This window comes from Sceloporus occidentalis, unplaced genomic scaffold (assembly GCF_023333645.1).
Source record: "Sceloporus occidentalis isolate IW3139 unplaced genomic scaffold, rSceOcc1.0.p SCAF_15, whole genome shotgun sequence".
Lineage (NCBI taxonomy): Eukaryota > Metazoa > Chordata > Lepidosauria > Squamata > Phrynosomatidae > Sceloporus > Sceloporus occidentalis.
In genome coordinates, this window is record NW_028316995.1 from 4,009,632 (window position 1) to 4,033,020 (window position 23,389).

Consider the following 23,389-nt stretch of genomic DNA (forward strand, 5'->3'; position numbering starts at 1 on the left):
GGGTAGACTGACCATTAATGACGAGCACTGTGGACGTGACGGCATCGTGTTGGAAATTGAGTCTTTAATCTTAAGTGCTGCATACAATGCAACTTCACACAGGTTGTGCTTTCCCAATACATTTTAGCCAGCGGATTTGTGTAATAAGAATGTATTAAAGCAAAGATCATTCTTTCAGTGCGGTTCACTGCTTCCTCTTCCCACACCCTTGATGTCTCAATATTGTTCCTGTCTACCTGACATGTATTACAATTTGTCAGTAAACAGGAGAGCTGTACATAGTGTTCATTCATATTAAGTGCTATAGATAGTGTTTGAGTCTTCCTTAGGAGACTTTTTCAGGCAAGTATTTTGAGGCAGTTTATTAGATTTCTCCAATTCAGGGAATCTCTAGATACCCCTCATTTTACTGCGTGGTGTAACCAAAAGCCAGTGACGCGTGGATTTGTCACCTAGACATTGACAGAGTAAAATGACTGGTGAAACAAAAGGCTATTTTAACATATTTTAACATGAATTTCAATTGGAGCCTCTTAACTCTTGGAGTTATGAGTGGGATCGGAAAGCAGTCTTAGGATCATGGTACCCTCCTTCAGTTGACTGGATTTAGAGTTCTGAATGTTGATTATTAACCCATGGTGAAAAACTGCTGTTAAAAGTTTGGAGCAGGTAAATTGTGGTTTTGGTGGAAACTTTATAACTATCAATGATCGAAGTTCTCACCATTCCACTGGTTGCTATTGTAAGTAGACCACAGTTCCCACATTGCCCATAAGTCACAAATATTTTATATATAAACACTATGTACACTGTATACTTGAAAATACGCTTTCGGGCTATATAAAAAAAAAAAGCCATTCTGGTCTAATTGATTAAATTTTGCCATTAAGGCTCCTGCAATAAACACGTGGCCTTAACTGTTGGTGTTTAAGGAAGCTCTGTGAAGAGGCTTGCACAACCAAAAACTGTATGAGCAGTTATTTGGCAGCATGAATCATACCGTCTGTAATTTATTAAGTGGAGAACAAAGGTGTGTATTCACCCATGCTAATGCCAAGTTTAGGGCTATTGCGGAAGCCACAGGATCACTTACCTAAATAAATGGCATAAGCAGATGTGTCCTACTGCTAAGCCAGGCAACGAAAGGCAAAGCTTACTTGATCCATAATGGAGCAGTTACCGGTAATTGGGAGATCCTTGTAGTGTCATCAGCCTTTTTACGCTTGTTTATTCGCCCATAACGCTTACTGAGATGACCACAGTAGACATAATTGATACTGCCACATAGCACTCTGAATGAATCCCGGCATTGCCACAATTTCTTTGAAAGGGTGGTAGTCCTGGCCAGACCCTGTGGCTTGTGCTCTTGCGACATTATTAGATAAAATAATTTTTGACCTCTTGTGGATTCGTGTGGAGGTGTTCTGCTGAAAGCAACTATATGACGTGGCTAGTGTCTACCTCTGAAGCGGCACTTAAGAGGTTAACACATTGTGTGTCTAGTGATTCAGCATGTCCCTCTGTAGTACATACCGGTAATTACGTGACTAATCCTGTTAGTTAAAGACATGGCTGCAGGCTGTGGTTGCCACTTGTAAACATACTGGCCACATTATTGCATCCATATGATTATTATCGACCAAAGGTTACATTTCTACCAGCAGCTGGGTAGGAGCCCTACTGGGAGACTCTGTGTCAGTTTAACTTAGATTTTTATTTTAGAAATCCTCCTGAAATGTTTGGCTTCTCCAGTTGTGAAAAATCAAATTTTCTTTTACTGGTCTAAACTTTTAATAATCTCTTAATTCTGTTTTCTTCTATTAAAACATCTTTTTGGCTTTCTGGGAGCAAATGCGTATTCTGACATGTTTTCTTGTAACAATCCAGTATTCTGTGTCTGAAGGGAAATGCAGACATGTACTGGTTCACATTAAAAACTTGCAGCCAGACAGATGGAGGACTTGAGTGGAAATATTTTCTGCTCATGGAGAAAAGTTATCTAAGAGGACACGAAGAAAAGTCTGGTGAATAAACGCATAATACTGTGATTCATGCGTAAAAAAGCATTGGGCAAACTAAACGATCGGTAAAGAAAACAAGAACATAGTATATTGTGTTTTACGGTCTAGAACAACTGACAGCAGCCAACGTTGGAAAAATAACACATTTTCCTCCCTTTTATTTGACCACATGTGCTAAATGCTTGCAGGAAGAAACTATGAGTCAGTTTAATAAATGCCTGAAGTCCTTTGGCCTGTTCAACCAGGGCATTAAAACTTGAAATATAAACATCAGTTACACATAGTGAACTCTGGATATTTCACTAAGCCTAATCACTTTTATTACCCTAACAAACACCACCCTTTTTAAACCCCTTGTTTACTAGATGAGGCCCGTGACCGGTAAATTCATCTTTTCATTTAACGCTACTTATTTTTTATATTTGTTAGAAGAGAAGAATAGTTTGACATCCAAATAACAAATTACAGACATTTGTGTGTGTGAAATAATTGGGTCATACATGCTGTGTAGGAAGGGATGCCTGGTTCCATTATTTATTACACTTGAATTCTAAATTAAACCTAGTTTTGAATGTTTCAGTAGGAAGATTTGGGAAAATCAGCATAAAAATAAGCTAAATGGTTGTCATTTGCATGGTCGAGTGGCCTTGGCGTTTGAAGGCTGGCGACCTCCTGATGACATCAGTGTGGTCGACAGCTGGATATGCACGGTCGCACGCAACTGTTGGGCTGTTGGGCATATCCAGCCGCTGGTGGTGATGTTGGTCAGCTGCCTACCACACATTTTCCCTGTGAGCCAGATGGCCAATTTGAGCTTGGTCATCTGAGGAGTAGTTAGTTTGTTGATCGGTCATAACAAAGAATGTTACATTCAATCAGCTTCTTACTTTGGCATGCAGTACTAACACCGATCAGCCATAATATTATGACCACCTACCTAATATTGTGTAGGTCCCCTTTTTGCCGCCAAAACAGCCCTGCTCCGTCGAGGCATGGACTCCACTAGATCTCTGAAGGTGTGCTGTGGTATCTGGCACCAAGACGTTAGCAGCAGATCCTTTTAAGTCCTGTAAGCTGCGAGATGTGGCCTCCATGTATGCATCCTGGTGCCATGTGTTCTCCAGGTAAGCAAGGCACACGCACCCGGCCATCCACGTGATGTAAAAGAAATTGTGATTCATCAGAATAGGCCACCCGCTTCCATTGCTCTGTGATCCAGTTCTTATGCTCACATGCCCATTGTAGGTGCTTTTGGCAGTGGACAGGGGTCAGCATGGGCACCCTGACGCAGCCTCATTTGCAACAAACTGTGATGCACTGTGTATACCTTTCTATCAGAACCAGCATTCACTTTTTTCAGCAATTTAAGCTACAATAGCTCATCTGTTGGATTTGACCACACCGGCCGGCCTTCGTTCCTCTCATGCATCAATGAACCTTGGCCGCCTATGACCCTGCCGCCGGTTCATCGCTTTTCCTTCCTTGGACCACTTTTGATAGGTACTGACCACTGCAGACTGGGAACACCTCGCAAGAGCTGCAGTTTGGGAGATGCTCTGAGCCAGTCATTTATCCATCACAATTTAGCTCTTGTCAAAGTCGCTCAGATAATTTTTCCTGCTTCTAACGCATTACCTTGAGGACCAAATGTTCACTTGCTGCCTAATATATCCCACCTACTGGCAGGTGCCATGATAACAAGATTATCAGTGTTATTCACTTCACCTGTCAGAGGTCCTAATGTTATGGTTGATTGGTGTATATCATATACTAACTACATTAAGTCCAGACACATTGTCTGAACAGGTAACTGCTCACTCGGTATACACATAATGGTGGGTTGGTAATACATGTATATTGCTTGTTTTAATCTGTAATCATACATTTATGCATAGCTACAAAATCTCATTGGTTTGTGAAGAACTTGAGACAAAAATGCTGCAGAACATTAGACAAGTTCACCAAATATTGATATGTCCCTTCATGATCAAATCATCGTAAGAGACAACCGTGTTGAGACAACTCCAGACAGGAGTGGTGCACCAACATAATAAAATCTTCCAAATTAGGAATCATCCTTCTGTGGAAATCAGCCAACTGGAAGGGATAGCCCCAGGTATACTAGGCCTCAGTGCTGTATCAGCAGATTAGAGTGCCAGCCACAGTCTGTGCTGCTTCCTTCTTTTATTTTGTGAGGTGTGTGAGACGTAATAACCCTCACGGGATTTTTCAGTGACCGCTGCAGTTTTACAGTAAGTTTGCTATGTGTACAATGTTAGAGCCAGCCATTTGCAAACCACACGTACTGATGTGGGAATGATCCACAGTCTCATTACACTTCCACCAATATGCAGGAAGCGAGGACACAATAGTATTGAGGTGCGTGGAAGAGTGATTAATGCATCAGAAGTACTGATCATTGTCTATGTGGTTAAAAATGGTCAGTTTTATACAACGATCACGGTGAGTTGGTGTTAATTTGGTGGAGTAGTCTGTATAAAGCACTGAAAAGGTACTTTACTATGTACCTTTAAATATCATCCTGTCTCTTTAATAGTATGCATCTGCCATACTATAGCCATTAAAATGCAGATGACTGCGCTATAAAGATGTCATAAAGTCAGTACTAACATTATGTTTTCTAGATCTGGCAGTTATCACCTTTCTTCACACATTAACGATAGTGGAGATTAACTGATAAAATACCCATATCTGCTTTACATCTTTTTCTACTACTACGTATAGAACAAACTACTACGTATATTACATATATTTCTAAATGGTTTCCCTTTTGCAATATCTTGATTGCCTTGACAAGGAACATTTAGCTGGGGCTGAACCTTTTAAAGATGAAGTATGTGTTTACAGATTAACAGTTCCAAGTACCTCTTTAACTTTTTCATTTGCACAAATTACTTTTTGCTTAACCTCTTTCCAAGTCATTTACTCCGGAGCCAGTTCAAGTGATCACGGATAAGATTCTTCTATACATGGAAAACAGGCCTAATAGAAATTATCTTTTTAACCCTTGTTTTCAGATGACTTTTCCAACCTTCTCCTAGCAGAAGCTTTGCTAGAACTGTGTCTGAAGGAAAATGCTGCCAAACTGAAAGACTCCACACCATTAATGGACACCATGGAGCCAAAACTACAACAGGCTAAGAAGTATCTAACTGGAATTCTAAACAGAGGCAAATTACCAGTAAGTGCATTATCCCTGCAGATGTAAATCTTCAAGGCTTCAAGTTCTTTTATTACTAAATAGTTTGTTCCTGCCAGCTACTGCTGTTCTACTACTCTTGAAAGCGGTGGAGTGTATGCATCGGACTGAAAAGCAGCCCTGGAAACATTTGGAGACCAGCCCCATATATTGTATCTCGTGGTCGAACTCTTGTACCTACACGCACCCCTTATACATACCGAGTCACACTATTTGCCATACAAATAACTATAGAAAGCAAAAGCGTTCAAAGGCCCTAATAAATTAAATACATTAGACATAATGGAATCAAAACATTTGCTACTGCAAACATTTTTCGATGAAAAAGTTCCATTTTATTCAGTGTTACAAAACAGTGATCAAATTATTCTTCACGATATTCCTGTATTAATACCACCACAACTGCGGTGCATCATCCAATGAATACCTAATCCCAGATACATTATTAATTTTTTTTTTTTTAAAAGCACACAGTTCATGGTGCAAAGTGGTCTGCCAGTATGTTTATGTAAAAGGTCCTCTCTTAACCCCTTAACGTCCATTGCCGGGTCAGGCACGTCGTGCAAAACGGTCACTTAACGACCTATGACGTGCCTGACACGTCATGAGACTTAAACAAGCTTAGAAAGTGATCAACGATCACTTTCTAAGCTTAAATGGTGTTGCTGTAATGCCTCGATGTCGAGGCATTCAGCAACACCGAGATCGGCATGATGGGCCATGTCTGGCCCCTCCCCGGGGACGCCCGTTTTAAAAGCGCTTAGGAGGCGATCAACAATCACCTCCTAAACTTCAGGAGGCATCCAGCGACACCAAATACTTACCCCAGGGCAGGGTGTGACCGCTCCGGAGAGCGGTCACAGCCGCAGCTGCACCCAGTCTTCGCCATCCGCAAGATGGCGGCGGCCCGGGAAAAAAAAATAATAAAGTTGAAAAAGTTCGCTAGACGGTCTCCAGACCCTCTAGAGAACTCTGGCTCCACTTGCAGGTTGAATACAGGTACTGCATTCAACCATACAAGTCAATGGAGCACAGCTTTCTAATCACTATGTGATTAGTAAAATATTTTAAAAAAAAAAAATTAAAAGGAAAAAAAGAAAAAGCTTAAAAAAAACATGGTAACATTTAAAAATTATTATGCTTTAGAGGAACTATCCAGTTCCAGCAAAATGTTAAAAAAAAAGTCCAAAAAGAGTAAAATAAATAAAATAAAAAATAAAGTTTATTATTATTATGAGCAAGTGCTCAAATTAGCGCTGTATCTTTCCAAAAATCCTGACGTGGAAAAATTGAAATAAAAGCATTTCAAATACCCAAGGGGTGTCTAATTTAAAAAAATGAATGGTTTGATGGGGTAAATTGGAGTGGCCGGGCTCAAAGATAGGGCATAGGCACAGACTGACCAAAATAGGGAAAAAAAAGCGCACTTCCAAAATGTGGCCTTTTAACCCCAAACAGCAGTCAAACCCATGCATGGGTGGTATCACTGTACTCGAGAGATGTTGTTGAACACATATTAGGGTGTTGTTTGATAGTGACGTATACCTGGAGCTATAAATGTATACCCAAAGTACAATTTGTGTAAAAAAAAAATACCAAAAAAATACTAACACAAAGTGTGGCAAAGTGTGTAGAATCTCATGCATGGAAAGGGTTAAAATACTAGCATTTGAAATACCTTGGGGTGTCTAGTTTTCAAAAATATATGGTTTGATGGGGTAAATTGAATTAGCCGGCTTCAAAGATGGTCCTATTAGGACATGGGAGCAGAATGACCAGATGTAAAAGTTCCAAGTTTAAAAATGTGCACTTCCTAAATGTGGCGTTTTACCTCCCAAACAACCCGACAAACCCATGCATGGGGGGTATGACTGTACTCGGGAGATGTTGCTGAACACATATTGGGGTGTTGTTGGAAATTGATGTAAACCAGGAGCTGTAAATCCATACCTGAAGAGCAATTTTAGTGATAAAAAACACAAAATAAATGACTACCACAAAGTTTGACAAAGACTGGTGGTAGAATTAGTGCATGGAAAGAGTTAAAATTCTAGCATTTGAAATACCTTGGGGTGTCTAGTTTTCAAAAATATATGATTTGATGGGGTAAATTGCATTGGCCGGCTTCAAAGATACCCGAAATGGCACATGGGGGGAAGAATTACCAGATTTGGAAAAAATGGTTTTGAAATAGCAAAATGCTACCTGTACTTAATGCTCCATAACGTGCAGAAAAAAGCAAAAAAACATAAAAACATTGGGTATTTCTAAACTCAGGACAAATAGTAGAATATATTTAGTAGGTTTTTTCATTAGCTTTTTTGGATGATAAAAGATTTTTGGGGTAAAAGTCAGAAAATGTGGGTTTTTTTTTACATTTTTCATCATATTTTATTATTTGCCGGCCGGCCCACCAGGATACCGGGAAATGTCAGGCAATGGTATGCGTGGTTCAGCGATCATTCTTCTTTTATTTTGTAACATTAAAGAAGATTGGTCCGCCATCACTCCATTCAAGGTCTAATTTTTATGGGTTTTATATAGGTACTGGACTTTCTTAAATTATTGCTTTGCTAAACAAGTGTTAGGTTTCTGATTAGATTGGATTTATCATAGAAAACTGAGTTATTGGAGGTCCTGTAAAAGGTGCTTGATTATAATAAATACCGGAGCCTAGTAACAACAGATCATGGGAGTTAATGTCCGGAGAATCTTCCAGAATGCAGATTGTCCAAGGTTGGACTGCAGCAGAATAAACCTTATACCATTTTTAGACTGCCAGATGTAACTGGAAGGGCAATGTTTGTCCATAAACATTACTGCTGAAGGAACTGGAGTACAGGTCATGGGATCACGATGTTCTCCTGCAAAGTCACCCTTGTGTGATCAAATCAGACAGACAGCGCTGAGAACCTCGTGGAATAAATTAGAGCCAGACTTGGAATTAGACTCTAATATAATATATTAATTTATTATGGTTTATACTGCGTAGACCCTATTACAGAGTGTCAGTACTGCTAATGATCTTTTTTAGTATTTCCATCTAGTATAGGAGTGCAGTTTAAATATACATGCGGACCAACACAAAGTTAGCTCTCCAACTCTTGTAGGACTCCTATGATGCTCATCAATCGTCATAAAATCATGTAGGCTAACTGAGCATTGTGGGAGTTATAGTTCCACAACAGTTAAAAGGCTAACTTTGATAAACAGAATATTTGATTGGAGGTTTGAATTGATTGGAGGTTTACAATAGATAAAAAATAGGCAAACTAGTTTTAAATCGTTGACAGTTCATTTACGTTGTTTGGATCTTCATGAAAACCTTTTCTACAAATTAATTTGACACAAATTGCATGATACTATCTTACATTAAAAAGATCCAGGAAATTTTTCTTACTATTGTATTAGTGAAAAAATGTAGTTTTTTTAAATAACGTGCTTACCTTTGCTGTGCAGCCGAAATATATGACAGAAGCCCTGCTGATAATGGGAAAACTTCACTACATGGAGGGATCATACAGGGATGCAGTCAGTATGTATGCGCGAGCGGGGATTGATGACATCTCATTGGACGATGAGCCGCTCTATCACATGCGCCTCATGACAGAAGCCTATCTTATAAAAGGTAATTAGGAAATTAATATAAATAGGACACACAGTAGCCTACAAGAGCATGTTTACTTTACAAAAAATGCAATTTACCTATGCATACTAGCAAACAAGGCCGCATATTTGCAAACAAGGCCGCAGTGTCATTCATGTTTACTATGGACTTTTTGTTGCCATAGTAACTCAATATGTGTAAGTTGTGTTATTTTGGCATGTCATGAGAAACTACCTTGTTGTCTTGGCATACTTCTAGTCTGTGAGAATCCACCATTAGACATTGAAACAAGAACAACTGAAATATTTTTTACATTTTTAAATAGAAAAGGAAAAATAATCAGAATCAGGGTTTTTATTCCGTCATTGAGGTTTTTCTTTACTTCCTAGGAAAATATGTGAATGTTAGCATGACAGGCATGAAGTCTTAAATGCATATATTTTTTAATTTACATCGTTTGGTAAATGGTGCACATGGTGTCTTGGGAAATCCCTGTGAGTAAAAGTATGTTTTTTAAATCTGGCCTTCACTATTACATCTGCCGAGGTAGCTGGCGTCTGATTGTGAAGCCCAAAGTGGTAAAAATTGTTATTTTTTCTATTTAAGGGGTACAATAAAATGATTGAGAAGGATCTGCAACAGAGCACCGATATGTCAGATGAAATTAGTTAAAAAGATCATTAATCTAGCCAGTAGAAATGTATACGTTCATCAGACCAGCGGAACAAGGTTAATATAAAGACACACGTTTGAGGAACCCATTCCTGTTTGTCTCACATTCACCAAATGGAAGTGTCCAAAATGGATAATGGGTTGGATAATGGGCCCTATTTAAGCACTACATTTGAATACCTAAGATATAAAATGTTTTATATTCATCTTTAGTAATTAGGTACAGCACCAGTTATTACTACACATGGATTTCAGGGGATTTAAACAAGTATGAAGTTTTGTTCTGTCCTTTATTGGGGCAAACATTTGGCCATTATCTCCTAAATGACTTCCCTCTTAACGTTGGAACTTTGGTTTATCTATTTCCTATCACAGCCTGGTCTGTAGTTACATAATTATCTACCTTATAACAAAATTAAAACTTGAGCATAGCTTGAGGCACAGGATTCATCTATGAGACAACTTAGAACATACACTTGCTCTTGCTGGGATAGTCTAAACCATCAAAAACCTGGACTGGTTATATTCAATTATATCAATATAAGTATTAATATATAGCTGTGTCCTGGATCTTAAACATCTACTAACTGCATGCACAAGAAATAAATACACTATATGACCAAATGTATGTGGACATCTGCCGATCACACCTATATGAGCTTGTTGGACATCCCATTTCAAAACCATGGGCATTTATATGTAGCCCCCCATTTGCAGCTATAAAAGACTTCACTCTTCTGTGAAGTTTGGAACTCTAATGAGTGATGCTACAAAGGACAAGCAATTTTTACACGCTACACACTTCAGCACACGGTGGCCCTTTGAGCGTACATGGTCTACTGCTTCGTGGTTGAGCTGTTGTTACTCCTAGACGCTTGCACTTGACAATAATAACACTTACGGTGGAACGGGGCAGATCTAGCAGAGCAGAAATTCCATAAACTGACTAGTGGCAAAGGTGGAATCCTATGACAGTGACACATTTCAAGTCATTGAGTTCTTCAACATGACCAATTCCACTGCCAGTGTCTGTCTATGGAGATGGCTGTCTATGTACTTCATTATATTATTATACACCCGTTAGTAATGCACCTAAACTCTATTATTAGGAGGGGTGTCACCATACTTTTTGGTCAAACAGTTTAACTAATATATTGATATATTGAGGATATATCAAAAGCTTATTCAATTACCAAAAATTAACAATATTGATACTTATGTCAGTTTTAAAATTAAATTCAACAATATTTCTCACCAGTCCACCAACAGGAATCTCTCACCAGTTCAGAAGTAGTATTACGAAATTCATGAAAGCCCTTCGTCTTCTCTGCCTGATCTAAAGTCTCAAAATTTCTTGCAAAGTTTTATCAGTCTATCAACTTTTGGTTTTCATGTCTTCTTTAATTAAATAAAGAGGTGGCTACATATTGATGGACGTAAGGTATTTTTAAAGTTTATTATTCTGTTTGATTTTGGTATATGATGATTGGTCTGACAGTTTGGGGTATTAGTTTAGGTATTTTCATATCAATTCAGATCTCTCTGATTTTGTTTAAACAAGTTCTGTCTTTTTACGCTATGTTCAACCTAGACCCTTCTTGCCACCTTGTTACACTATGTCTGATAATTAATCAAAGCTTACTGCCGTGTCACTTTGTTATTTGTTTGCTTCGAGATCTCACATTACTGTTGGTTACTTTATTTCTCTCTGTCCTTGTGAGGTTCTGAAGAGTCTTCTTGTTATAGGGTGGATGTTCCTCCTGCATGGGTGCATTTTGGATTCTTTTATAAATGCCTTTCTGTAATTTCGCAAAAACCTGTCTACTGCTTTGTACTCTCTGCAGCATGCACGGCCAATTTCTAGAGCACTCTGTGATCAAGAGGTCTCCTCAAATGGTAAAGAATGGTATGTAACTATATAAGTTCTGTGTGACACCGCATGAATCATTTCATAGTCTGCGCTTCCCTGGTCATTAAAATAAATTGTGCCCTCTGCACTCATTCCCCTTCCATAACTACTTTGCCATCCATACCATAATGCTCTTTGTTTTTTTGGATTGGTATTTATGTTGAATGTTGGTGCTGAGTATGTATTTGTATATGAAAAGAGTTGAATATTGACCTTCGCTCCTGACATATGTCTGCTAGTGCTGAAATTACCATACAGTTTGTTTTAGATGCATCTCTATCACCAGGGCCGGCCTTAGGGGTGTGCGACCTGTGCGACCGCACAGGGCGCCATGGTTGCAGGGGCGCCTGACCGGGACTTAGATTAAAGCATCGGGGGGTTTTTTGTGTTTTTTTTAAAACTATATTTAACATCATTCATGTTAAATAAAGTTTAAAAAAAAAACGATGCTTAAATCTAAGTCCCGGTCAGGGGCGCCGAGCGGTTGCTCGTGAAGTTCTCGGCAACCGCTCGGCGCCCCTTACTCTCCGTGACTCCGTCGCTGTGCCGGCATCTCATGTTGAGCGCCGGACTATTCCGGCTCTCAACATGAAATGCCAGCAGAGCGAGAAGACGGATGCCTCCCGCTCTCACCGCAGGACTCCGGCAACAAGGTAAGTGGGGGGGGGTGTAGTTTGAAGGGGCAGAGGGGGGGTGTAGTTTGAAGGGGCAGAGGGGGGGTGTAGTTTGAAGGGGCAGAGGGGGGGTGTAGTTTAAAGGGGCAGAGGGGGGGTGTAGTTTGAAGGGGCAGAGGGGGGGTGTAGTTTGAAGGGGCAGAGGGGGGTGTAGTTTAAAGGGGCAGAGGGGGGGTGTAGTTTGAAGGGGCAGAGGGGGGGTGTAGTTTGAAGGGGCAGAGGGGGGGTGTAGTTTGAAGGGGCGGGGGGGGTGTAGTTTGAAGGGGCAGAGGGGGGGGTGTAGTTTGAAGGGGCAGAGGGAGGGGGTGTAGTTTGAAGGGGCAGAGGGAGGGGGTGTAGTTTGAAGGGGCAGAGGGGGGGGTGTAGTTTGAAGGGGCAGAGGGGGGGGTAGTTTGAAGGGACGGGGGGGTGTAGTTTGAAGGGACAGGGGGGTGTAGTTTGAAGGGGCAGGGGGGGTAGTTTGAAGGGGCAGAGGGGAGGGGTAGTTTGAAGGGGTAGTTTGAGGGGCGGTAGTTTGAAGGGGCAGAGGGGGGGTAGTTTGAAGGGGCAGAGAGGGCGGGTAGTTTGAAGGGGCAGAGAGGGGGGGGTAGTGAGGGGGGCGCCAGAGGAGTAGTCCGCACAGGGCGCCACAACGCCTAAGGCCGGCTCTGTCTATCACTTCCTTGCTGAGCTGCAAATTCTACATCCATTTGTCCAAGCCTGTATAAAATGTACATATATTTGTATGAGAATGCATGTGTCTGTGTAATTTGTAGTGTATCTGTTTCATTATTTCTAGTTTTTACTAAATCCTCGTTCTGTTCTTAAACATTGTCGTGCTATTCTTTTGCTGTTTTGCTTTGTCTTATGCCCTTCCTAGTTGTGTGACTAGAAAACGAATAAATAAGAGTTCCCCCCGTGCTCTATATTCTGCCTTCCATACCTACGGAATTACTAACGCTGGATTTCACAATAAGTAATGTTGGAACGTGCCCGAAGTATATTGTAGTTAGGGACGGCTTGGATATCAGCAGCAGTCTTTTTCGGTTGTTAACATTGTTTTTTAGGGAATTTATTCTAACGTGTACACTGCAGTTTTTTTTTTACTTTCAGTCATAGAGATGCAAAAAAAAATGTGTATACACTTTCCTCCACCCTGTGTGCAAAGCGTCGACACTTGTCACCAACACAATTTACTGGAAGAATACTTTAAACAGGTCTGGTCTTAAGGGTATTTATCGGATTAATAACCAAATTGATGTTAACTGCTACTCTTTTCCCCATTAATGGCATTAAGGGGACACTCTAGCCATCATATGCACTTTAATACATATGCTAGCTTTGTGGTCCCTTTAAATTTTCCCGTTGTCTCTTTTGTAAATGCATGGGGGGATTCTGCAGAATCCCTCCATTTGCACTTTTCCACCCCAAGCTAATTGCCACGCAGAAGATGTGTTTTTTGGCCAAACAAATCTCTGCACAGTGCTGTGAAAAAGTATTCCTTCCCTTCCTAATTTCTTATATTGTTGCATATTTGTCACACTTAAATGATTCAGATCATCCAACTCATTTTAATATTAGACAAAGCTATCCATCCCTACCTGGTCCTATGTGGAAAAATAATTTCCCCCTTAGTTACTAAATCAACTATTTAACCAAATGTAATTGATAATTGGGTTCACTTTCACTAGATACAAGCATGATTACTGCCAGCCCTGTTGAATCTGAACATCAATTTTCTTGCAAAATAAAGTAGGCTAAAAGAAAAAGGAGTGCATTTCTATAAATCCGTGATTTATAGAAATTCAAGAACAAATGAGAAACAGTTATTGACATCTGTCAGTCTGGAAAGGGTTACAAAGCCATTTCTAAAGCTCTGGGACTCCACCGAACCACAGGGAAAGCCATTATCTATAAATGGAGCAAACATTATGGTGAACTTTCTCAGGAGTGGCCGGCCGACCAAAATTCCTCCAAGACTGCACTGATGACTCATCCAAGAGGTCACAAAAGAATGCAGACTAACGTGAAGAACTGGAGGCCGCACTTGCCTCAGTTAAGGTAAAGATAAAGAAAAATGGCATCTATGGGAGATTTACCAAAAAAACATCTCGATGAGCCCCCAAGATTTATAGGATAATATTTTGTGGACTGATAAGTCAAAAGTGAAAAAAATTTTAAGATGTGGGTCCCGTTATAAAAGCTAACACAGCGTTTATCACCATGGTGGTAGTGTGATGTCTTGGGCTGCTTCGCTGCCTCTGGACCTGGACAATTTGCCATAATTGATGGAACCATGAATTCTGCTCTCTACCAGAAAATCCTGAAAGGAGAACGTCTGGCCATCAGTTTGTGACCTAAAGCACAAGCGTAGTTGGGTTATGCAGCAGGACAATGATCCAAAGCTTTTTGGAGTGGCCTAGTTAAAGTCCTGACATGAATCTGATTCTTTTCTGTGGCATGACCTTAAAAAGAGGCAGTTCCCGCTTGAAAACCCTCCAATGTGCCTGAATTAAAACAATTCTGCCAAGAAGAGCGGCCAAACTTCCTCCACAGCAATGTAAAAAACTCATTGCCAGGTATTGCAAACGTTTCATGGCAGTTGTTTACCTCCAATAAATGAAACAATCATTTAAAAGCTGAATATCGTGTTTACTGACGTTGTCTTTTATATTAAAATAAGTTGGATGATCTGAAACGGTTAAATGTGAGAAATAAGCAAAAAAATTAGATCGGGAAGGGGCAAATACTTTTTCACAGCACTCTAATTACTGTCAGGGAATGCTCTGGATGAGTTCTCATATTGACTTTGTTGGGAGCATTATCCAATCAGTGGCAACAAAAGTCAGACTATGTACGAGGAGGAGGGCAGCTGCAGCAACAGGGCTGCAACTTCTAGGTAAGTGATTTATAAATTCACACAATACTTTAAAATATAGTGGGGTGTCAGACATTAAACATAAGGGGCCAGTATCCCTTTAATCTCAGACCAAATTCACATAAAAATGTTCCTTTTAGTATAAAAAAACAGGATCCCGCTCTGCAGAATTAATTGGCAGCCACATGAAAGAAGAAGGATGTGTGTATTTTTATGTATGCTGTGAAATATCTCCGTTGGAGAAATAAATGAATTGTTTTCTGGTGACTAAAAGCTTCTCGCTGAGCTTCCTTGCAGCTGTATATTGTAAGCTCCGGTGTCTGCCTTAAACTGACAAACAGTATTGTTCCCTTTTAGTTTCCCTTATTTTTCTTGATCTCTTTCCAGATTACTCTGCGTCTCACTGAAATGTAACTTTGTGTTCCTTCAGTAGTCTATGTATACATATAAAATACTGTTTTATTGCTTCGGGACATTAACTACACTTTATTGCCAAATAATTACTAATAATTATTAACGGAACTGCAGACGCACACAGTAGACAGGTATTTGTACGCTACAACACCCACCTATACTGTGTATTGTGCTGTAAAGAGGTCATTCAAGATGTCTTATATTGCAAAAGTAAAGTCCTAACCCAGCAATCATTATACATGATTGCAATTTTTCCTCGTTATTTTAAAATAAAAATATACTAATATGCACAAAAGCCAATATTTACAGTTTATTGCATACAAATATAATGAATATTAGCTTTCTGATTTTTTTTGTAATTTTGCAATTTCAACCCATGTGACCTCATATATAAGGCAAATATATTGAGCTAATGTATATATTTGTTTGTTTTCATACTAATATTTTACGTAGAGTAATATTTATGAAACAGAAATACTGCATCCTTTGTCCATCCTTGACTTCAAATATAAAATCAAATGATTTACGTTTACATTGGGCAACTCATAAACTTGTCGTCTATATACATTTATATACATAAAAAAACACTTCTCCTCCCTATTATCTTTGGGTGCCAGATACTGTAGTCTATGCATATGGCAAATAAAAGCCCAGTGGGAGAAATTTTGTTGCTGATATTTACCCCATAAATGGTGGTAACCCTACTGGAGGAAGACGGTGGGTTTCAGCGAGAAGAGGAGTGTCAGGCTCCTTTCTCTTGTTTACGACACTCGATGCCAACTGGGCAAATCGAGGAAGGAAATGTGCGAATACATGAAGAATATGGTGTCCCTTACTATTACCTTATGCAATAATGTGCTATAGATGTTGGCACAATATGTTTTATCGTATGTATCGCTGGTAGCCTAGCTTTTCCTGTTTCCATTATAAATACTGTCATTATGATGATATGAGAGCTACAACCAGGTAACATTCCTTGTTCTTATTCTTTTCTCTGTGTACCATAATAATATTTGATGTATAATACCCTTTGATTTGTTTCCACAACACACTCCTATTAAACAGCATAGGGACATACAAGTTCACTTAATCACGTAATATTTTGTATCGCCCCAACAAAAGGTTTGTCCCTGGAACGCTCTACTGCAACCATCGCCTCCCGTGCACGGCTCTCCGAAAGAGAAGAAGACGCTATTTCGTGTTTTGAGAAAGCCAGCTCAATTGCTCAAGTCTACTTACAAGAGGTAGAGAAGGTAAATAAGACAGAGATGGTTTAAGCAAACATTGGAAGCCATTTTGCAGAATTTGGCTTGTTTGCTGGTGCTGCTGCGAAGTGCTTGTGCTCTAATACACGAGTACACTGATTATTACCCTACAGACAGGGGTACTAAGCTGTGTATCCTTCTCTATTGATTAAAGTCTGGGCAACCTGATACTCTATACCTTGCCTTCCTCTTACTCTTATATAGAATTAGCAAGTGAATTATTCTTTCTCGCTATTTTGGAATTAAAATGGGAAGTGCATTATAAATAGTCCGGTTCATTGGTTTGTATCACAGAACTTTTATGTATTGCATACATTTTTACAAATGACCTATTCAAAATTCTATCTTTTTTAGAATGCAAGCAGTGCCCATTCGCGGTACTCCAAGGGCAGCTCTCCATGCCCTGACTTCGAGCTTGGCTATTTTATCGAAGCAGCTCTGCAGAGTGCATATGTGGCTCATTTCAAACGAGGGTAAGATGAGGATTATTTTCATACACCAGTAAAAATGATAATGATTTAATATTGGTAAAGTGTCATATTTCTCTTTAAACTGAACCTTATCAGCTCACATTCGCAGATATGTTTGGTCACTCTTGTTTTTCTATATCCCTCTCCATTGACCGTTAGAGCTGTTATTTTTGTCCATCAATTCACTTTAGTACTAAATCTCGAAACTTCATAGCATTACATGACAATACCCTGCACCATGAACTCAGATATATATAATAAGCCACACTCGGTGGATGTTTTTTCCACTATTCGTATGCTGCTATCTCTCTAGGTACTTACGGTACCTAGGATTGCGTTTGCATGTGCACTCTTAGAGACATAGGTAGAAAAGTGATACATTGGTACATTCAGGTCCATTACTTGAGGATTTCCTCCCAGGGGCTTCTGATGTCATATCTATTCCTAGTGGTAGACAATGTGATGTCAGTAGTAACAGCTGGAAAAAAAGCCCCTGATCTAATGATATTCATCATATTCACTTCAATGCATGTGATAGCTGAGAGGTCCCTTTAAAGTTTTATGGAGTTTTTATGGAACAAATGCCCTCTAGTCTAAGGACCCTCACCATGCACATGCGTGGAATTCACTCGCATTGATTTCACTAGGGAGGTATTTTTGTCAGCTTAAAAAGTACTTTAATATGTACTTTAAAAATCTGACATCAGATGGGAACAATTTGGCCTGCCTTGTCTGCCCTCTTTTGCTGTAAAGACTCAAACCTTAATTATATGTTGCTCTTGTCTTAAATTGAGATTAGCCAGATGCCTATCCCATGCATGTTTAAATTCTCTCTCTGCGTTAGCCTGTACCACTTCTGCTGGAAAGTTGTTCCATATTTTTTTTTTTGTATGAGTGTTCTAGAGAACCTTGTGGGATGCAGATGTTTGCATAGTTGTAGAAAAGGCACACTATTAGAATCAGCGGCTAGAGGTGGACTCTCATGAATTCATATTCCAAAAGTGTGTGATAATTATCAGCATAATGTGACACTTTAATCAGCCTGCCGGGTAAAATGCTGGTGGCACCTCTATTCATGGCCTACAAGTCCTACAGCACGTACTGTATCTATTATATAGATAGATGCATAAATAGATTATTCTGAACACTGGCATTCTCTATTCCAATAACGCTTATGTTTTAGGGTCAAAGGTCTATAGGAGTAAAGTTTTCTTTACGTTGATCTTTGTGGCTAATCAGTGTCACCAAACATCATGTTCCACGTACTGCTTCCATCAGAGGTGGGTACAGAGCTGGCAGGCAACATGCTCTGTTTACACAGGTGTCTTTGTTCTGTGTTGAAGTGTGTCTGTCCTCAGAACATGACCCTTTGTAAGTAACGAGCTCCAATAAAGACCTAGTGGCCAGTGCCAATTCTGTGTCATTGTGTTTTAATTAACAGAACGCTAGAACTATGTACTTAATGCTCAGCATTTGCCCACAATATGAATTGTATGCTTCAGTAGTCTAATTAATACAATAAATGACATAATTTAAGTAACATATGCTACACCAAGAAGTATTTGGCAGAAGAAGTACTCCTTACCCCAGGTCAAAGTTGGAGTCAAGGGAATAGCAGTCCAATAGCAACTAGAATATTCCCATCCATATTAAAAGCTGAGGTCTCTCCGTTAACTGGGAACATGTGAATGATTTACTCCGCATTGTACTTGTGATTTATAGAATGGCTGTTTAATAAATATCTCAGCTTAAATTGTTACCTTACTTTCCACCTGGTCCTCACTAGCGCCGGGTGATGTGCCCTATAACTGCTTCTGTTCTCCAGATTTTATTAATCCCATCCCAAATTAAATATAAAACCCCAAAGTACTGTTCTAAATGAGAATTAATGCACCATTTCGGGTTTAAACTTGTAATTAAGGTAAAGCCACACCTATGTTATTCTATGTGTAAGCATGATCTACGCCAACACCTGCAGATTGAAATTGTTCCATGCTATAATTCCTAATGCCGGCTGTTTTCAAATCCCCTGTTGGTCGTAAAACATATTGTGATGGAGTGTGTGACGGAACTGTCCATCACTGGGGCCCCTGGAGAGGACTGAAAGCAAGCCTGCTACCCGCAGATTATGGACCCTGTCTCCCTGCCCTGGCGAGTGGGACTGTTGTCCTCGTCTGGGACCCGAACTCCCCAGTCTCTAAGTGCACCCCAGGACTGGTTAGTGGGACAGGTGCCCTTTGCCAGCACCCTTTAAAACTGAACAGTAAAGGATCCCATTGTACAGCGCTATAGAATTTGATGGCGCTATATATAATAATAATAATAATCTGTGATCTTTTATAAAATAGTCCATGTATGGTCCCTATAGGTTGCCTTCCCCACTGAAGGTTTGAAATACATAGTTAATTTTATGTTTATTCACATTTAAATTCAGTGTGCGTGTGAATCCTGTCTCCACCCGCCACTCCTTCCTTATAATTGCTATTACTAATTAGTTAATCTTTGTAAGGTAACTATGCAGTACGGTTTGAGGAATAAGGTTTTCCTATTGCATCATGCACACAGCAAGTTCTGACAGCGTCCTAGTCTTCAAATAAAGTTAATTTTTTTTAAATATTTTGGAATTTTATAACAATATGAGATTGTAACGACAGATTCCCTCTAGTTATAAAATGCTTTCAGAATGTAGCCTGTAGGCTGAAGTTTGATGCAATGTCGTTTCCTTTCAGTATTCTGTAATTCATTTCCTGTGTTCTCTGTGGTAAAAGCGATTGTTTACCTAAAAATTATAACATAACATCTGAAATTAAAGGAACAGTGATGCTAAAATATAAATGGATATTTGATACTGAGCGTTGAATGCAGTCCAAATATTTGCTCAACCGCCACCGCCTCACAAGACAGCATCCTCTACCCATTGGAACAGCTAGAAATGTGGGAAGGGGACAAGGTTTTCAGCGGCCTGAATGTGGCCCTTTCTACTAACTTAACATTAACTAGTTTTATAAAAACCAATACCTAGTAATCGTAGTCTATATAGAAAGATACTCAATAACAAGAAGTGTAAGTAACAGCAAAATTCCTCAATGAGACATTGCTCACATTCCACAAGACAGACAGGGCCGGGCCGGACCGGCCTGCCGTGAAACCTGGCAAAGTCCCAGTAGGCCGCCTGCCTTGGGCTGCTGCAGAAATTGCCTGCGACTATGAGAGAACAAAAACCTGTGCCTCTATTGGCAATTATATATTTTAATGTTATATAAATAAAAGATATCATTGTTTTAGCCCCAACCCCCGACCTTTACTTCATTCCCTCCACATAAATAAATAATTAAGCTATATATATATAAGCCTCAGCCACCTACTTCTGTTTCATACCCTCCATATAAATATAATATTAAAATATATAATTAAAATATAGTTGATTCAGGCTAAGGCAATTATATATTTTTAATATTTTATTTATGTGTGTGTGAGAGAGAGTAAACAACAACGAGAGTGGGAGGGAGTGAGTGAGAGTGAATGTGGCGCCGGGCAATGAATTTAAAAAGCCCCTGAATTTTTGGTTGAACCAAATAGGCAGGGAACAAAATTTGTTGGCCAAAAACTAATTGGCCCCATTTGTTTTGCCCCATTTGTACATGTCTAATATGTATAGTAAGAAACGCGGCATAAAATGTTGACACTATATCAATAAAAGCTAATAATAATAAAAATGAAAACCCTTAACTGGTAAACAATATCAGTTGTGAACTACAAATACATTAAAGAATCAATAACCTTTTAAAGTAATTTCCCTAATGTTTGAGCTGCTTTCTCGCTCTTTTAAGGTATAGCAGCACTTTAATATGGTATTTGAAACATCCAAAAAATACCCAACTTTTTTGAAAAAACCCCCAAAAACTGGATGTATGCAGTTTTATATTTAGAGAAATAACATTTTGGCATTTTAGCTAAAATGAATTCATGCATTCTTCTTAGCTTGGAATGTTCTCTGGTAGCTAATATAATAACCCTGCTCGGTGCAGACGAGTACGCCACACATCCAACGCGTTACAACTCGCGTAAGTATATATGTGGAAAAGAAATAAAAGAGAGGCTGCTGAAAAACCTTTAGGTGAATGTTTGTTTTTCTCTTCACTTTCTAGTAACCAGGTCACCAAACTCACTTTATAATATATTTATATACCGTATGTATATCTGAAGGCTTACAGTGCTCTCCTTAAGATAAACAAGGCTCTGTCAAAGTCTGGTGAGACTTCTTAAGAGACCTCTCTCTTCTACCAATGACTCTCAAAAGTAGACTAATCAGAGCGAGCTTTAAAAACCGCTTCTCGGCCTTTTGGCTAAGATCAAGTGTAGTTCCCCTTTGGGAAGGGGGGGACTATGCTGATCCTCTGGCCTTAGGGTTCGGGATAGCAAATGGAGCCTGAGGTGGAATTGCCCTGGCAGAAATGCTGGAGTCACCGTGTGTGGTATTGCACGCCACTGCACATGGTGAGCGCACGTTCTCACTGGCGGCCTACCAGCACTACCTTTTCCCCAGGTACCTTCTGGTCTTGGGGTTAAGATTTTATTTTTGAATCCGGCAGGCCAGCAATGGCCTGTCCCTAAATTATTTTTCTTAATTTATAAAATTCACTTCGTTTTACACGAGTGCCGATTAATTTGCCCCCCCTTTTGAATTCACGGTTTGAAATTCACGGCTTGGCCCTCACTATTCTATGGCACACGTATTTGTAACCACGTTTTGGACACTGTTTTTCTTTTTAAGAGGCAGTGAAGCCTTCTGGCCCCTTCCTCTCTTCAAAAAAGCCAGCAAGGAGTCTCACTCTTCGGGGTGAGACTCAAGATCCGACCCTCCCATGGGGGGGTTGGAATTTGTCCGAGTTCTCCGTGAGGGAACTCGGTATCGTAGTCTGGCTTCTGCTGCCTTGTGCACAGAATGCGGCACCAAAGGAGCACGCACCTCGGGCTTCAAATTAAAAAAAAAAAAAAAGAGCTTTAAAAACCAGAAATACATAGAAGTAAAACGTTTCTTTTATGTTTCCCTTTTCGGGAATATTTTCCAGTAATATTAAGTCTTCATTCAGCAACGGTAATATTTCAAAACGTGAAATGTGACCTGAAGTTTTCAGGATTCTCCATGGCAGCCATGTTGATAAAGTCGATGGCATGTTTTTACTGTTTTTGCGGCAACAAAAGCAGGGCCAGCAAGTTCATACTATCCTTGTATAATTTCAGGACTTCTTGCAGGTGCACAATGGCATCTTGTATCTTAAATAAATAAGAAATTAAAATGAAACCATTTTAAGAGTAACAGAAGGCAGCTATACAAATGCTGTGCAGTACACATGTGCAAATGGGCCAAAAATGATTCAGACAAAATGTTTGGTTCGTTTTTGGCCATTTGTTTTCGGGCAATGAATGGCGTTCCATGCCCATTCAGTTTGGCCAAAAATTCCAGAACAAAGTTTGCTACCTGGTGACCACATTCACTCTTGTTCACGCTCTCACACGCTCATTCTCATTCACTCTCTCACACTCTCTAACTGTTTCCCTACCTTCTCTTTCTATTTTGCTTGACCTGTTTGGAGGTGGTGAAGAAGAAATAAGAAACTGCGTGACCTGTTTTGTTTGCATTGGTAACTCCCTGCAGTATTTACTAAGAAGCAAACACTCGCTCTAAGAAACAGTTTACTGCTGCTGTCCAAAATCATATCCTGGCTATCTGTCCTCTAGGCCCCATTATCCTGCTTGAATGTTTTGGTATTTATCAGATGTTATTACATTTTGTGTTTAAATCCTGGGTTGTTAGGCTACAAGACACTATTCTTTCTAAACTATTAAGCAATATATTATATCCAAGCTGACATCATGGTCATATTGTCTGAGGTCACCCCAGAATGCCGGGGATTATTACCGAGTTGCTTTATGGCACAGAATTTGAGTGAGAAAATCCAGCACTGCTTAATGCAGGAGAGGTTGAAAGGTTAAATCTCAGCTTGTTCCATAGACAAACTCTGGTTTTCAAAGAATTAGGACAAGGTGATACATTTATTAAAAATTCAAAGGATTGTCACAATCATAAAAGATGAATCCATAAGTAGATAAAACTGGAGTCTGGACCCATATTCTGCAGAAAATGTGTCTTTATTAAGGCATATTGCTATACACCCAGTAAAAATGGAGATCGTCTTTACTCCATACGCTCAGGGGCAACATCTGACGCATTTCATCCAAATGCTGGACTTAGAAAACCCACTGTTATGTTTGAGTG

The 23,389-nt window shown here is 39.6% G+C and overlaps 1 protein-coding gene and 1 non-coding gene across 3 annotated transcripts in view; both read left to right on the forward strand.

Annotated features, from left to right (window-relative positions):
• The window catches only part of LOC149303161 (tetratricopeptide repeat protein 7A-like), a 121,660-nt gene that overhangs the window by 602 nt on the left and 97,669 nt on the right, over window positions 1–23,389 (forward strand). Inside the window, exons 2-6 of one of the 2 annotated variants that reach the window (XM_089481492.1) lie at window positions 4,394–4,404; window positions 4,961–5,223; window positions 8,701–8,869; window positions 16,497–16,627; window positions 16,994–17,112. In XM_089481492.1, coding sequence (XP_089337618.1) covers window positions 5,149–5,223; window positions 8,701–8,869; window positions 16,497–16,627; window positions 16,994–17,112 — 494 coding nt within the window. In that variant the 5' untranslated portion in view covers window positions 4,394–4,404; window positions 4,961–5,148. The remainder of the gene's footprint in view (window positions 1–4,393; window positions 4,405–4,960; window positions 5,224–8,700; window positions 8,870–16,496; window positions 16,628–16,993; window positions 17,113–23,389) is intronic. The other variant, XM_089481493.1, reaches the window with a different exon arrangement.
• LOC149303162 (U2 spliceosomal RNA) lies at window positions 21,436–21,617 on the forward strand. The gene has a single exon (XR_016272045.1). It is a non-coding gene; the product is annotated as a U2 spliceosomal RNA (small nuclear RNA).